Here is an 18,412-nt window from a genome sequence, read left to right as displayed (position 1 = left end):
ATGACAATGACGTGTTAATAATTAAATTAAGCAAAGATATATCAGTGAGGGAAGAGGGCCGGTCCTCTTCATTGATCAATTATCTGAGATACAATGGAGGTGATCGGGTCTTTATGGAGGAAATTAACCCCGAGCAAAGCTTTGGACAAATCCACCCCGCTGGAGAGAAGGTTCTTTGAGACTGTCTATCGACTTTCTTTTTTGATAGGTAAGTAAACCTTTAGTACAAATTATTTATTAACTTTTACACTGATTATGTTAAGACTAATCGATTTAACTCATTAATATCCCACTGGTGGGCAAGGGTCTCATATCGTAATGAGGGAGGGGATAGGCCTTGAGTGATGGTTAGACTGCTTACAAAAAATCTATGGATTAAAATAGTAACCAAGAACAGTTGCGCGATTCTCTACAGTCGGTACTAAGGAATATCGAGAATTTTACATTTGGAATGTGCTGAATAGTTAGTTCCTACATCGCCTACCAGGGGCGCTGATCAGGTTTTCATACAAATTTCTCGATAGTTGGTCGGTAGTCAATACTCGATAGTAGTAGAAAATCGCGCGACTGTACTCCGGAAAAAAAATCATCAGCATTTGTTAGTACCCATATAAACGGGATCATTCGGAAACGGGATTCAAATTTAAAATGGTCAGAAATGGCCAGGCATTCTAGAAAGTATTTTTGTCACGTATTTTCTACTTTACCTTTTTACCACTATTCTTCTACCCTATTCTACCAGGTCTATCCAACTGGGATGATAATATACCATACACGCTGTACACCATAGTGCTCAGAATCCTCGCAGTGCTGGTGGTGTTGATGGAGATCTGGCACGCAGCCAGCGACAAATTGTCTCTCGACGAAATGATATCTGCTGTGAACGTCATTATCATACACACCCTCACTTGCTGGAAGATTATTACTATGGTAAACATGTTTATAATATTTAAAGCCAGTTTCAAAATTTATGAATAAGCCCCGGTTCCTGAGGTACATTTAGCGGCAGTTTATCTATTCAATAGCATTTAAGCTCATAAATAAATACTGTTTCAATAGATAAACTACCGCTAAATGTTCATCCGGGCATAAGTGAGAGGTATCTTATCTGGTAGTTAAATGACAGCTAATGTGTAAAGACAACTCTCAAAATTAGATTTTTTGATACTTCTTTTGGATCCGGGCCTTACGGACAAAAAAACAGCTTAGTTGGTAGTAAAATATTCTGCAGTATACTACGGAAATAGTGATAAGTACAAAAGGTAAGTGTAAATACTAAATATACAAAATAATTCAAGTAGACCGGCGACTGATAAAGGTATCATACAATGAGCCCTTTGGGCAGTGTTCCATTACCTAATACTAACTTTAATAAATCTTTGTTTATTAGGTTCTAAAAATTTACGACACTTTTCTTGCTATCTTCAGATTGCAGCATCAAAATCATAATATAGATTTCTGTGGGTGGCAACTGAAGGCATTATTGAGGTCTTAAAAATGTTGGTGGTTAATGCATTTTCTTCATAACTTTTAACATAAAAAGTATCACAAAAATGACTAGCTGTTGTTTTAAAATAACTAGCTTTAAAGTAAATCTTAAAACAAGCTAAAACAAACTCTTCGATATTTTTTCCAGCTTCCTGAATATATTACGGTACGAGGTTCGCGGAAGCAGAGTTTTTTATAAATATAAAGTTATTTTCTCCCTAGGTGTTTGAAAGGAAATGCGCTTAGATTATATTAAAAGATTTATTTGCACTACTTACTTTGTTATTTGATAAACACGAGTTTTTATTAAATAGCTTTTAGTATGGAATAGAACATGGACGTATGTACAAGAGGATATATGTATATATAATACATAAAGACAGTCTTCCTTCTTTTCGTCTCTCTCTGTTATAGAAAAAGGTTGCCTTTATCCTCATAATGCTTTATTTGTTAGCATAGTAAATGTTTCCGCATCATACAATTCACTTTGTTATCCATTGTTTTAGGTACGCAACAGGGAAATGTACAAAAAGTTATCAAAGGCCTTGGAGTCTCCATATTTCGACATATCCACAAAAGGAAGGCGGGAGCTAGCGGAACATTGGGCTAACACTCACAAGAAATTTATGACGTTATTGCTGGTCATTGCTAACGCCACTTTAGCATTCTGGTAACTGTATGTTTTTAATACATATTCTAGTGTAGAAACTAGGGGTATCGTGTTTTAACCCAGGTAGCTGGGTTGTGGAGGTCTGACAGGCAGTCGTCCCATGTAAAATCCTGGTATTCAGTTGCATCCGGTGAGAGTGGAAGCTGACTCCAACATAGTTAGAAGTAAGGCTAGAATCTGGCATAAATACTGAAAAGGGTGTTAAAATTCGAATTATAAAGTTACAGAACTGTAAACCTAGACCGAACCGCAATCAGTATACTGCGAACAACTGAAGTTACTTCAACTTCATGAATTGGATATTTTTAATTTAAACTTGGAAAACGCCTGTGGAGAAAAACGAACAAATAATAATCTTTGTTTTTCGAGAAAGCGAGGTTAAACCATTAATTTTGTTTTGTTTGTATCGCGCAAAAGACTATTAAGGCAGTAACAGTATCCATGTTAAGTCTTGGCACCATTTCGTCGTATATGAAAGGTCGTTAGTCACACGACACCGCACCATGTCGCTGGCGGCGGCGCCCCACACTTTCTTAATATACATTTATCAAATTCTTTATGAAAATGAGAACATATCGTCAGTATGCTGTAATCTTCGGATTAATTAATATTCACAACGTTGGATCAAAATAGACATCGACGGGTCTTGGAAAAAGTCGAGCGAAAATGTCACCTATAAATAATCATACTGCGAAGTTGGTATTAAATAGGCGAAGTAAAGTTCCGTTTTGTCCATTATACAGGGTTTTTTATATCTTACTGTCACTTGGGCACCATTTTTCTGCATTAAAATAAAATGTACAATATTTTATTTGAAATGCGGAAAAATCGTCGTTTAGGACAAAGGCCAAGTTTAATACGGGCATTTCAGACAGGTCACTGTGCACTCACGAAACATGTAGGTATAAGTTAAATGAAACTTCAGGTACCTACATTAAATTAATCATTGTATAACAGCGCTCGTTCCCCTCGCCGTTGGGACCGACTTGATATTTACTCATGTGGCTAAACTGCGCCGTTCAAATTACACTGCAATCAAAACAATATTGAACTAATTCCGTAGTGTAAACTGAGACTGTGTTCATTGTATTTTTGAACTAATTTGGTACGCTTCCGTATCTTTTGTTGGGTGTTGCACAGTTATTTTAAATGTAAATATCCTGTGTTATGACATAGATACGATGAAAGTTTCACTGTCTGCTATCACATGTCTTAATAAACAATGCTGTCTGCAAATCTAACTTTCAAGCCGTATAATTTTCTGGTATTAGATTTTTTTTTTTTATTGGCCTTGCAACAACTAAACTCCATATTTTTCGCGTTATTATGGTTGTCGCCAGTCGGTAGCCATTTTTACCCTTATCTTAAGGGTGTTTGGTGGAGAGTAGTTATTTATTAATTACACTGTTACAGAATTGCGCCTAATCGTAATTACATTTGGTAAGGAAACTCTTTTTTAACAATCCTTACGAGTACACTACTACCATTCAACTTTCACATTGGATTTTTTGCCATGAAATACGTGTTCGTAGTTCAGGGAAAAATACACTCACTCCAATTTTAACAGAAAAGTACTAAAATCATCTCCTTAACCCCAGGTACACTTTCCCGCTAATAGACGACGTAGAGTACAACCTAATGACGGAAGTCCACGTGCCCGTCAAATACGACTCGCCGTTCCGTTACGTCATCGCGTACATCGTCGTGGGGCTGATGTTCCTGTCTGCGTCACACATGGTGGTCGTCACCGAAGTGATCATGCAAGCGTATTTACTACCCCTCATCTGTCAGTACGCGGTACTCGCTAACTGCTTTGAAAACGTGTTTGATGATTGTGCTGAGGATTTTGGAGGTATGTAAAACATTGTGATAGCTGAGTGGCTAAATTGGTACTTCCCACAGTAATTGCAGGTTCGAACCTAAGGCAATATATCGATTACTTTTCAAAGTTATGTCTGTATTAGAAATAAATATCACTTGTTCCAACGATGAAATACATCGTCGTGATGCAACCTCGCATGCCTGATAGTTCTTAAGAACAGTTTTCGCAGGTATGCCAAGTCCACAGCCCGCACTTGGCCAGCGTGGTGGACTTAAGGCTTAGCCTCTCCCTTACTACGGAAGGAGACTGCATTTATTTTTAATTTATGTAGAATGAATAAGGTTATTTTTTTAGTAAGCTTTAGTTGACTATATGACTCGTGGCTTAGATAACATCATGGATGGGTGACCATATTATACATTCCATGTTCCTCCGCATTTGGTGTCGGTAGGTATGTTAGATTGTGGGTTCCGGCTGTCATTTTCAAAGATCTTTGACAATCGCTAACAATAGTCAGAAGCTTGAAAGTCTAACAACGAATAGTATCGTGTTATCTATAGTTTGTTTGTTTGTTTGAACGCGCTAATCTCAGGAACTACTGGTCCGATATGAAAAATTCTTTCAGTGTTAGATATCCCATTTATCGAGGAAGGCTATAGGCCATATAACATCACGCTACGGTCATTAGGAGCGGAGTAGCAACGAAAAATGTTAAAAAACGGGGAAAATTTTGACCCATTCTCTTAGGTGACGCAAGCGAAGTTGCACGGGTCAGCTAGTAGACTATAAGCCGACTCCAACAAAGTCGTAAGGAAGGCTAGGCTGATTAATTGAATTGACTGTATGTCAAAATTTATGCATGTGAATGAGGCAAGGGAAGTTTTTAAGGATCTAGACAAGGTGGCGCTCTTTAGTCGCTGCACGCTTCTAAGAGAAAAAGGCGTGATTTTATGTATTTATTTGTCTGCCTTGCACTCCCTGCAATTTGTAGTTTTTACTATAAATATGCATCAAATATGATTTAGTTTATAAATACATTATGTTTGAAAATAAATGCCGACGTGTTATTAACACCCTGTACATTGTAAACGGAAGTGTTAAAGGATGCGCGTCCGTGTTGTTTGTACTGCATTACCGTTGCAGGTGTTAAGAGAGATGAGTTGATTAACAACAGACGTTTTATTGACAAATGTACGGAGCGGCTCGGCAACCTTGTGGATCAACATCTCATGATTTTGAAGTAAGTTTAAACCAGGTTTAATTGTTTTTTGTAGGGATAAAAAGTCAGTAGTACCTAGTATTATCTACAGTCAGTACTATCAAGTATCAAGTATCGATAGTTTAGTAGTAGTTTTTACTGTAGCAAAAGTAGTTTCGATGGCGCCCGCTAGAGGTGCTGATTAGATTTTCGTACAAAATATTCGATAGTTGACAATGTTAGGGAGGCATAAAATACTTATGGTGTTCCCAAAACTATTTTTCCAAATGCATCAAGCCTTTTTGTATCTCGACTTTTAAACAATTGATAATGCATTAATTCAAATGTTTTCATTATTACGCGAAATATTAATACAACGAAAAATATGTTTTTTATCTATAGACAAACTATGGATTTAAGAAGCATATTGAGCGCTCCAATGCTGGGACAGCTGTGTGGAAGTGGCATGCTTATTTGTTTTGTTGGATATCAAGCTACAGCGGTAAGATTATAAGAAAATTATACGTGAAATTCTCATAGGAAGAACAATCTATACTAATACTAATATATGTTTGTTTGAACCCGCTAATCTCAGGAACTACTGATCCGATTTGAAAAAATCTTTCGGTGTTAGATAGCCTATTTATCGAGGAAGGCTATAGGCTATATATCATCACCCTACAACCAATAGGAGCAGAGAAGCAATAAAAAATGTTACAAAAACGGGGAAAATTTTGACCCATTCTATCTTATGTGACGCAAGCGAAGTTGCGCGGGTCAGCTAGTTTGAAAGAAAAATAAAATCTTCTAGCCACTCAAATGTATTAGTAAAATGAAGCAAGTGAGCAAAATAATTGAGCAAGTTTCTAACATACTACTGTGATGAATATTTGCGCAAGTTTTACAAGTGAAGGTACATTCAGTTTTCCTGGCTTGCTGTAATTAGATAGTTTACTGTCTAATAACTTCCTTGCGAAGAACGACTGTTGCGTGTTGCGTATTTGCACAATAGGATGTCATACATTCTTATTGGGAAACAACACTACTTTGAGTGACAACATATTATTATGTTACAGTAGATTACAAAAAAGTTGGTTAAAATTTCTACGACGTCTGCTAGAGGCGCTGATCAGATTTTCATACAAGTAATATTTTTAGATAGCTAGCCGGTTGTCGGTACTCGATAGTATAGAGAATCGGGCTACTTTAGCCCGATTCTTTACAATTGGAACCATCAAGTATCGAGTACTGCCAGAGAAGTTTCCAAGACGCCCGCTAGAGGCGCTGAACCGATCGTCATACATTTTTTTCGATAGCTAGCTGGTTGTCGGTAGTCGATAGTGGTAGAGAATCGCGGTACCGAACATTAAATCGGCTTAAAAATTACTATTTCCAAGTAAAAAGATTCCCCTTTTAAGGATTACAAGCTCGCTCAATACTAGTGTAGGCGATACTTTTCTCGTGAAAAGACTAGCCGATACTAGCAAGTTTTTATACGACTTCCTACCAACCTTTTACTTTGAAAGTTATTGAACATTTTTATAATACTGAGAAGTAAAATCTTTAGACCTGAGTGGTTTTGCAGGAATAGGGAAAGAACAAAAGAGAATTATGTGTTTACATAATACAAAGATTTTAAGGCACGTGTAAGTTTGTATTTAGAGTTGTGTGTTGGCGATATATATGTATCTACGTATACATTTTCGCAAAATAGTATTTAGCTGTACCTCGATTCTCTACCACTATCGACTACCGACAACCGGCTAGCTATCGACATTTGACATTTAGAATGTACTGCCAAAATGTTTCCTACGACACCCGTCAGAGGCGCTGATCAGATTTTCATACAAAATTTCTCGATGACAGTTCGGTTGTCGGTAGTCGATAGTAATAGAGAATTGAGCTACGGTACCCGTAGATACTATTTTGCGAAACTCTAATCAAACTAGACGCTCGCGTAAATTAGTAGAAGTTTTTGCTTAATATAATTTATGATTATATTGCGCTAACATTCAATATAGTAATGATTTGTTTTTAATAATAATTAGTTTTTTTTAGACAGTTTCAGAGAACCCGGGGAAGTTTATGATGTCAGTTGGATATTTAGGGTACAACATGTTTACCCTCTACCTCATCTGTCGGTGGTGTGAAGAAATTACATCGCAGGTTTGTCACTGTACTTGTCAAATTAATGTCAAAAATGTTTTAGTCTTGCATTTTGTTTTTATGGCTTGCTTAGTCTTCTAATTTTCTAAAGACAAGGCAAACTTAGCAAGATAAACATAACCACAGCAACAAACCCTTTCTAAAAACTAAATTCAGTCTGCGAAAATGAACAGCGTAACCTGCGCCGAAAATACTGTCACATTTAGAAAAAGGTTTTAGGAATAGTGGCTCGATTCTGTACAAATGATCAAATGATGATGATATTGAGCATCGAGAATTTGATATTTAAAATGTACTGCAAAAATAGTTTTTACAACGCCTGACAGAGGCGCTGAACCGATTGTCATATTTTTTTTTCGATAGGTAGCCGGTTGTCGATTTTCGATTGTAGTGGAAGATCGGGCTATAGTAAAATTTAGTTACATGTTGTAGAGTCAAAAGATCGGTCAGGCTGCTTACTGCTCAGGGTGGGAAGGTGGTTTGTCCATGGTGCCCGGCGTCAAGGCCACCATCATGATAGTCATCGTCAGATCTAATAAACCGCTGGTGTTCCGCGCCGGAGGGATGTACGACCTCTCGTTGTCCTCCTATACTAATGTAAGTTAATTTTAAACGAAGTATCCATCCTAAATAATACTGAAGTTTGTGAAATGAATATGTGTATTTGTGTTTATTACTCTAACACAAAAACTGCTGAACTGATTTTAATGCAATTTGCTACACACTGTTTAAAACCTGAATTACGACACGGAATATATTGTAACCCGGAATAAACTAGTCTATCTTTATTCTCTAATTTACCACCTTCCAACGCCACTACTGATCCTGTACAGGTAAATAGATTCATTATACTTACAAATAATATAAAAAGTGTTCATGACGTATTTTTAAATTTATTTAATCTGGGTTGAAGTAAGTACTCAATAATATTACTAAAGTCATAGGTATACAAAAGATAGTCCAGTCGTAGGTTTTTGCGGTTTTCCTACTAGTATAAAGTCATCACACTAAAATAGTGTATAATGTATGTATACGGAATATATTAAGGTATTCGTCATGATTTCTACTTTATATGTATTTCAATGTACGCTAGATTTAACATTTCATATGAAATAATGGATGTAAATGACTAAAATTGTTTAACCATAACTTGTAAAACTCTCGCGTTGCATGTTTAATATATTCGCTGTGGTCGCAGGGTGACTGCAGGCCTACGACCACGGCGAGTGCAACCTGCGCCGAAACGTTAGGCATTTTGCGGCAAAATGCGTGTTCGCGTTAATTCCCGTATCCTATCCTATTATATATATTATTGAAATTGTGTTAATGTTTGTTTTATTTTCTAGCTGGTGAAGGCATCATACAGCGCTTTAAATATCCTGCTTCGAATGAGTAATGACTAATATTAAGCACCAGACAGAAACCAGACTGTAGTGAACTAGATTTAATTACTGAGACCTTAGAAAAAGAATATTGCTGAATTATTGCACGTTTAGTAAAATAAAGACTTAAGCGACTTGATACTTGTTTAATTTTATGTCGTTCTTTCTCTGAAAGTGCGATGTATTCCACGCAACTTGCTTGTATATTAAAGTTGTATTGAAAACTTTTTTATTGCTTGGAATTACTAACGATTGAATACTGTAGAAAGCATCGAACTATCTAGTTTATATAAAAATATCAGAACAAGTAATGAAAAGAAAGCAGCCAGCGATACAAATATTTCAGCTAAGTTTAATACGCATAATGTTTTGAGCTTCAAACGCAATTTATATTAGAATAGTTATCCTAAAATGTTATAACAATATTTTTGTGGAAAATTGTTGGCATTGTTGGGGTAAAAAAACATTTCAAGAAGTACGTACACACATAATATCATGCCTTTTTCCCATAGGGTTAGGCAGAGACCAAAGAACGCCAATTGGTACAATCCTTAGAAATTTCCCTTGCCTCATTCACATCCCTACATCTTGTTAAGTAGTCAGTATTTTCAACATGGTAATCTGATTATAAGTAGATAGATCAGAAGCACGATTCTGTACAATCAGTACTTTCGAGTCCCGACAGTTTGACATTTGAAATGTACTTCAAAAATTGGCATATGGGGCGCTGATCAGATTTTCATTCAAAATAATTCAATAGCTAGCCAGTTGACGGCAGTCGATAGTGGTAGAGAATCGCGGTACTTTAGCAAACAACAAAAATATATAAAAGTAGGAAATAACAAACAATCTGGTTAGAACTACGTCTAATGTTCTAATTCTTAGCAATTGGTTACAGTAACCCATTCGATTTCCACGCACATGTGATTTTGAGTACTTCGCCGAATTGGTTATAGCTAAAGACATGTAAATATATTTTTTTGGTTCACTAAATTGTGGTGAAATAACAAGATAAAACAATGCTATTTATATAGTACTAGTCTTTGTTGTACAAGTAATACATTGTTACAATGACAATAGTTCAACACGCGTAGTTACTGCGGTAAATTTTTCTTGAGATTTAATGTAAACGGATACGTAATTTTCCAAATAATTTAGTACTTTTTGAAGAAAACTATTTATTTATGTACTTAATAAGTATGTAGTTGTGACCTCTATTACTCTTATAATCAACAATTGTCATAATAGTTAAGTTGTACTTGTTATTCCATGCTCATCATAATCCTTTACCGTGATTATGGAAAGTATATAGCGTCTTCTCATAGATGGTGATATTATGGGAGGCGGCTCTGTCGATGTATCTGATCATGATTACTTGAAAAAAAGTTCATCTCCCTGACCAGATCGGACCCACAGCCCGAGTAACCTCTCAAAACATTACCAACTATTTATCAGAAGACTTCACATACAGAATCCGTAAGTATACACAATACATATATGTATATAAGGCGGTGTATCTGTAAAACCCCTGTTGCTCTAGCATACAGTAAGTATATAAAGAAAAATTTGCTTTGAAATTGCCGGGGAGCATAAGTTTACTGACATATTCAAGCAAGATTTACCAGAACAAGTGAGTGCCCTTGAATCAATGATGAAACATCATACAGAAGCCGACTTGTTAATAATAAATGCCTTTGGAACTTTCAACTCCCCGGACACATTTTGTCTCTTCGTAAAGAAATACTTTTGATCTGTATAAAATTGAAATTACCTTGAATAATACCTGGGGAGCAACTGACATTGAATCAAGCTACGATAATACTAGATTCCTGCATCGATGAATTTAGCGCATTTAAGGATATTATTTGGATTTCTAATTTCTTAATTATTGGAATTTTGGATTGTTTTTTGTAACGTACATTTGCAGCGTTCTCTGTGAAAGAGAGCAATTAACTTACAATAAAATACGAAACTGACTCTATATCATATTGCTCTACTCACAACCTATTAAATAGCCACGCATATGGACTACGGATTGGTATAAAATATCACTTTTTTCTATAAACACATTTTCTTTAGAGTACTAAACATAATTTACATTCAAATAGTGCTAAGAAAGCAATATATTTCTTCATAGTAAGTGTTATAACGGTCAGTTATTTGCGGTTCGTTGGTACAATGTGAAATGGCAATTGACTGTTACGAAAGCCCATGCGATAAAATATTCAACGTGGCCACTTACCCTCGTGATCGGGCCCGTCGTCGCTTGCATTATATATGCGCCTTGAAAGAGACGACTTACACAAACTCACCCAGTAATTATAACCCAGAACTTCGTATACAAACAAGCATTTAATATATTATGTAAAATACGTACCTACTAATTTTAAACAACAATAATTTCAAATGTTTGCCACCGACTTTTCGTTACTGGATTTAATTTGGCTTTGTTGTTTAAAAGTTGAGGGCAACTTACGGAGAGCGGGCAAACTTTTAACCCGAAATTTTCTAGTAAAATAGAAATTAATTCCATGCAAGCGATGTTGCAGCAACTTTTGAACTAGGGGATAATATAAATTAGGTACCTTAGTAAAAACAAAGTCTCGTTAAAGGCTTACGTACTTGATAGTATATTTTATTCACGGCAATTATTGCGTGCTGCGATTTGTAGTGCATCTTACATTGCAGGCGGCATTAAAACATATTCGTAAAAAAATATCGCGACGAATTGAGAACCTCCTCCTTTTTTTGAAGTCGGTTAAAAAATAATCACGCTATGTTTTGTAGCTATTGATTCAAACTCTTGATATATATTTAACAGTATGATAAGAAAAAATCAGCCAATTTAGAATTCTAAGAATATTGTTCGAAATTAGGACAATATGAAGAACTTAATTAAGTACGTTTTTGACATTTTACCACGTCAATGGCTACAAATGTATATGTATAAGAAAGCAATGCAAATATAACACACGAGTGAGTATATTTTATGTAACCAAATAGAAAATGCCAAATAAATTTAGGCGCCACAATAAGCCTTATTATTCACATTACATCAAGTGAGTGAAATTTTACATATTTCGCACAATTATTATAACCTAACGTTCGTCACGAGAATAAATTGTAAACGAATTCCATTGTCTGATTTACGATTGCTATGCAAAACCAGTATGAATAAAATATCAGTTGTCAGTACGTCGCCTTTCAAATACATTTTTAATACAGTTGCACAATAAATAAACAATTTTTGTTACATTTCTATCTGAAGTGAAATTGTATGACAGAATTTATTTATTCAACGAACTCATTCGTTTTTATTCACAGAAATATTTTATTTCTTGTGCTATCCGATTATGGTTGTTTTACAATTTTATTATAGGAACTTAGATATGCTCTACCTTAAATACTACTATAGTCCAACAAGGCAGTAGAGCGAGACATGCAAAGTTCGCATCTGTGAAAGGTGCACAAATTTTTTTTAAAACATCTTTGGCCCCAAGGCTTTTAAGATGCAGACAGTGGCTTGTTTGATACGGTTAGTTTATTTTAGAAACAACCATATACAGTATGACTGGTGAGATACCTTCAATATTTGAGGACGTGATAGTATGCGAACATATATCATAAAATAAAATAACATAAAAACGAAATATTAAATAACTTCTTAGTAAACTTCCTACATAGTACACCGAGAGTCCAGTATTTAACTGCGGAATAATTGGACACCGCGCGGACGCACGCGGCGCCATTGCGCTATCAACACAGAATACATGAGTCCATTTTTGACAGCTTGTCGTTTAGCAACAAAACTAGTAAGGCGTGTGATGAGTATAATATCCAAATTTCACTTATTTTTAGAGAAATTTCGATAAAAAATTAAGCTTCTATTTTTTTTATATCAAGTTAACGAGAATCGAGTACCGAGTACTCTCCGTAAGTATTGAAGGTATCTCACCAGTCACACTGTATATTATACTTTGACTTATTACATAATAATCTTGGCAAACCGTGCATGCCAAGGCTCTCTACTAAGTTGTCGGACTATACATGGGCTCGGAATTGAAACAAAAGACCGTTGTTTTTATACAATCCTAAATTAGACAATACAAACATAACAAATACAAACATACAAATAAAATCAAGTAAAATCACGAAAATACTCGTTCTCCATTTAATTTCATACTTTTTATCTTTGAGCACGGGACAATGTATACGAACTATTGGAACTTAAGATCAACTGCGCAAAAAACGATTTTGCTTCGTGAAATTTCCAGCGATGCGTCGTTACAAAACATTTGTACGTAACTTCAAGGAAATAATTATAAGCAATTAGAAACAGCCTGTGTTGAATGAAAATGTTGGTTTAAAGTCATAATAATTTATTATATGGGTCACTTCTGTTCGCAATAAGCCGGGGTAAGGCGGGGCTGGGCAAAACTTGCCGAGCTTCGTTCAAACTTTCGTCTAGGTTAAGACCTTCACTTAGTTTTATTGACTTATTATGCTTAAGTATAGAAAGTTTTTACGACTCTATTTAGCTTTCTGGTTTGCTAAATACTGTAAAGTGAAGAATATTTGAAAATTATGATAATTTTATTTTGACGTAATTCAAAAATGAATTAAAAAATCTTCAGTACCTCTGTAGTGCGGAAGGTAGTGCATCCAAAAAATCTGACATCATGAGGTGAGGTTTAATTCCCAGGTCGGAAAAGTTCTATTGGTCTTTTCTAATTTATATTCGAATACTTCATAGTCAATAGTAGCCCGGAGTTTGGTAAATGGCAATAAAATAACACACTTGGTAAGCATGGTAAGTGGATTGTGGAAAAGGAAAACGAAAATGTTACGTATATTTGTATAAATACGTTATAAAGAATACCGCTAAATGCAACAAATATGTTGCAAAGTTATCCTTCCTGTCCTAAAATAGCTTTAGAACTTTTGAATATTTTCCTATAAACAGTCCCAATTCTAATAGTATAATTGTGAAGCAGTATGCGCGCCATCACTTGTCAAGCCGTGCCTCTATGAGTGTCAATAGTTTCAACCATCTCGGTTTCAAAGAACCAACACTCGTAATCTGACAACAACATGTGAATGACAGACACTTTGATGACGTCATGTTTATAAAGCTGTTTCATGTACGTCGTATCTTACATAAGAACCATGAAGAAGGTTACCATCAAGGTTTGCGAAATAGAAAACATCCTTTTCACTAACAAAAGTTATGACTAGCTGTCTTCGCAGCAAAAAAAAGTTTCGCGTTGCATGTTTAATATATAAAAATGTACGGGAATTAAGTCAGCCTGCGCCCACAACGAGTGCAACCTGTGCCGAAACGTCCAGGCATTCCAAGCTAAAATGCGTGTTCGCATTAATTCCCTTATTGCATAGAATAGTTATGTCAGTTTTACACTAAATCAATAATATGAGTACCTATTTGATAACGTTGTTGAGTCATAATTAAGGTTTTTACTCAAATAAATGCTTTTACCGTCACCTTCAATCATTGCTCAATGACGTAGCTAATTGGTACACTCCATTTTGCGCAGTTGTTATATGAAATTAACGCAAATTGGTTTCAAGTACTCTCTACATCTGTATCAATAGGTTCGGAGGTTCGAGGTTTTTCTTCATGCGTGGCAAGAATAACGCAGTGATTCATACGAGTAACACGTACTTATCCATCATACACCGACGCGGCGACGTACACTGACACCTCGTGATGCGTATACCTGAATACTTCACAAAGAACTAGATAGACGTACTTCTAGTAAACAATAACAAACGAAATATTTATAACTATTGTTATGTAAAATTTGGCGATTGTTCTAACATATTAACATTAGTACAAAACATTTCATAGATTTTTGTTGGCGGCTTGAAAAATTCTTCGAAACTGTCTGAATACAAATTATAAATAGTGTGAAGAAGTTTTGAGCCGCAAACATATTGAAGTGAACGTTGTGAACAGACCTCACAGTGCGTACTCTTGAAACAATCTACTACTTGTTGCGTCGCTACTGCTGCGAAGATGAATGCTCTATCTTATTTATTGACGTTAGTCAATATGAAGGTGAGTGAGCTTATGTTATGTTTATTCTGATTACTGCAATAGTTCCTACTACTATTCGTAATTGATATTTCCAATCATTTCTTGTTCGTGAAACCAAATTAACCTGAAAATAGTTTTTTGCAAAAAATGCTAGTTAATAAAGACCACATTAACAAATTGGTCTTTATTAATTAATAATACACCCTATAAAGTCTTTGTCCAGATGTATCGAAGAATCTTTCCATAGAAAATTCTTAATATAAAAAATATTCAACAACATTAATATTTTTTATGAGAAAATTATGAAAATAGGAAACTACTATCAACAGAAATAGCGGCTAATCATAATTATGTCACTTCATAGTAAAAATACACTCGCGGAACTGAGTCGACGGGCATTAAATGAGCCACGTACATAATATACGTATGATTTATGATTGTATGCCAGTGTTTGACCGGATACCTCTCGTAGTCGAATTCATGCGACATTTGCCACAAACGTCATCGTTTGCACTTGACAAACAGTTGTTATTGCTTTTATATAAATGCAAGCTCGTAAATTAAAACTCATTTTTAAAACATTAAACCTAAACCACCTTAAACCTTCCATTTGTAGAAGCAGGTATACCATTTAGAAAAGATTTTTTAAGTAAAGGTAAATGCGAGAAGTGATTAAAATTGTTTGCAAAGAATTATTATGTAAAAATATTAATAAGTAATAATAATAATGTTTAATCAGCTGCTGTTTACGTTAAAACACTGTAACACGTATTTTACAATAGAATTTTTGTTAATACATTTGCAATATCTGAAATGGTCCAATTTTTTTAGCGATAAAGCTAAGAATTTTTGGTCAATAAAAACGTGGTAGCAGTTTACAGAGTGCATCAGAGTTCACCTACATCATAGGACAATACCAGAATTGAATTTGCGTCAATTGCAAGAAACACATTTTTTTTTTTTCTGGGCTGTAAATTTTAATTACTTTACCATTAATTTTCTATATCAATTGATAAGTTTCATACATACATTACGCCTCCTGACCATAGGGGTAGGCAGAAACCAAAGAACCTCACTTGGCACGATGCTTACAAACTTCCCTTGCCTCATTCGCAAATAAAAAATATTGATAAAACTTATCCAACCTAAATTATTTTGGTTTACGTTCCAGGCCGCAGGCGGGCCTTACCATCAACTCAAAGACGTGGCCGTAAATGTAGGAACTGTGGACCACCTGAAAGATGTTATTCTACACACACCGGGCTTTTCGGCCGAGAACTTCAAGTACAATAGCTACCATCGTGTCGGTCTACTTGGATTGTATGCCTCTAACACTGTACGACAATACATGCTTGAAGGGAAAGGCAATCCGGACGATGAAGGACTAGTGCTGAATATTTACTACGAGCCGATTAAAGAGAACCAGTCAAGCAAAAGCAGCGAGTTTGATGAGTTTCCAGGCATCTTCATCCGTGGTAAAGATGTTTCCGAACAAGAAGGTATGAAGATACTGAGATCTATTAAGTTGAACGGTCCTGGAGAGCATAAAGTAAGTGTAGCGCATGCCTACTGACAAAAATATAGCAACACCGATGACATCAACTTTGAATCCACGAACAAAATGTTTTGTTACATTCAGCGCTTAGAAGCTAACTCAATTTTACTAAAATTGTTTTTAATACTTTTCAATGAAGAGTTAATTTATTTCCATTTATAAATAATTTAAGTTTTACAGTCGCGTAATCAACAAATCTATTAGGCAAACTAAAATTAACACTACGTTTAAGGTTAAGTTTGAATCTGAACTTATGCTGAAGTTAAGTTGTATTTGACTGAAGGACTTGTAATCGCCTTGACAAATTAACTTTCCCCAATAAATTTTGAGTGTGATGCTTTTAGTTTTATTTATTTAATATAGAAATAAGTTAAATAATGCATATTACTGATGAGATTAAACAGTTTTAAAATATATTTTTCTTTTTTCTTTAACCTAAAATAGATATGTTTAATCCCGACTGACCTCACAAAGGTAATCTAATGAAACAATATATAATTTGTTTTTATTGCAGATAAAACAAAAAATGCATATTTTACGAATAGGCGATAATGCTATAATATTTAAGTATTGCATCTGTACACCAAAAAAGATTTGATTTCTATATCCACCGTAAACAACTCCGTAATACAAATGTCATGCAATAAAATTTCGCTTCGCTTGTACTAATATGTACATCAAAAACAATTTTAGTAGGAAAAGCAAAATACGAATATCTTATACAAATTACAGCAGTCTCTAAGTTAAATTATATTTTACAAAACTACTCATTGAATAGAAATTAAGCACAATAGAGATTGAATAAAAATTTCATGGTGCACTAGACACAAACAATGTTTTATTAGTGGCAGTTGGTCGAGAAATTTGGCCATTCATACGTATCGATGTGTTCATCGCTTAACTAAAGCATTTATTGTTCCCCTAACTTCATTTTGTTATTGCTAGCATGCTGATTTTTGAGCAAATATTGTATTATTATTGACAGTGCATTGAAAGACTGAATTGAGTTATACATAAACAAAATGTTTAACTAACTTATGAATAATCCTTCTCTTTAATAATTGAGAAAACCAAACAAAATATTTTTTTGCCGAATCGTCCCGAGAGCAACCAGCTTTTCCAAAACGGTCACAAATTATGTAGCTAAGTATTACGAAATAAGGGATGTTTTTGTAACATTTTTTATTGGTACTCTGCTCCTATTGGTCGTAGCGTGATGATATATAGCCTATAGCCTTCCTCGATAAATGGGCTATCTAACACTGAAAGAATTTTTCAAATCGGACCAGTAGTTCCGGAGATTAGCGCGTTCAAACAAACAAACAAACAATGAAACAAACAAACAAACTCTTCAGCTTTATAATATTAGTATAGATTAAAATTGCTGTATATGTCAAAGATTTCTAGACTATTCCCTTCTCCACGTACTAACTGCCGTCATAAGCTTCGTGTCATAACTTTCGAGGCTTACCAATATCTATTGAGTAAGTTTAAGTTTTTTATACACTCAAAAGAAATCATAGCCTACACAAAATAGTTATTTAAACGGATGACCGCGAAACCAGTAGTTGACACTTGATATTTGAAACACATGCATAAAAACAATTGCATCGTGTAATTTGCCTGCGAAACAAGATATAGAACTATTTTGTGTCAATAACATCGACTCGTATTGCCTCACTTGCTTCTGATTGTCACTGCTCTAACGTCAGGCATGCAACATGCACCGCCCATGAAATATGCATCGTTCCAACCACGTGAGCGAAATATAAAATTATTGTAAATCATATTGTTGCATACAATGATATTATTTTGTGTAATGACGTAATAAGTAAGATTGTCTGAGAGACGGGACAGGGGTTTGCGACAACACTCTACGATTGCGTCCTATAAAAATTTAATTGACACTTTGCGCGTATCTATTGGGAATCTAAGCCATTAGCATATTTAAAAAAATATTTTATTTCTTGGAATCCACTGATTTGGTGGATGGATGGATTGATGATAATAAATTGTACAACCAAATACTTATTACTACATTCCAACCGTAGTGATAAATGAGTTCAAGTGACGTAA

General features: G+C 35.0%; 2 protein-coding genes across 2 annotated transcripts; both read left to right on the top strand.

The window, feature by feature from the left end:
• LOC142973553 (uncharacterized) lies at positions 1-8,793 on the top strand. Its single transcript, XM_076115377.1, has 9 exons — positions 1-208; positions 743-930; positions 1,995-2,158; positions 3,757-4,010; positions 5,124-5,220; positions 5,581-5,680; positions 7,237-7,344; positions 7,777-7,941; positions 8,691-8,793. Exons 1-9 carry the CDS (start codon positions 94-96, stop codon positions 8,745-8,747), a joined length of 1,248 nt encoding a protein of 415 aa, XP_075971492.1. The 5' UTR covers positions 1-93; the 3' UTR covers positions 8,748-8,793.
• Positions 8,794-14,431: 5,638 nt separating this feature from the next.
• LOC142973864 (uncharacterized) lies at positions 14,432-16,750 on the top strand. Its single transcript, XM_076115885.1, has 2 exons — positions 14,432-14,802; positions 15,953-16,750. The coding sequence occupies exons 1-2, from the start codon at positions 14,761-14,763 to the stop codon at positions 16,352-16,354; spliced, it is 444 nt and encodes a 147-aa protein (XP_075972000.1). The 5' UTR covers positions 14,432-14,760; the 3' UTR covers positions 16,355-16,750.
• Positions 16,751-18,412: the final 1,662 nt, after the last annotated feature.

This window comes from Anticarsia gemmatalis, chromosome 6, assembly GCF_050436995.1.
Source record: "Anticarsia gemmatalis isolate Benzon Research Colony breed Stoneville strain chromosome 6, ilAntGemm2 primary, whole genome shotgun sequence".
NCBI lineage: Eukaryota > Metazoa > Arthropoda > Insecta > Lepidoptera > Erebidae > Anticarsia > Anticarsia gemmatalis.
This window is presented reverse-complemented; position numbering and strand designations above follow the sequence as displayed.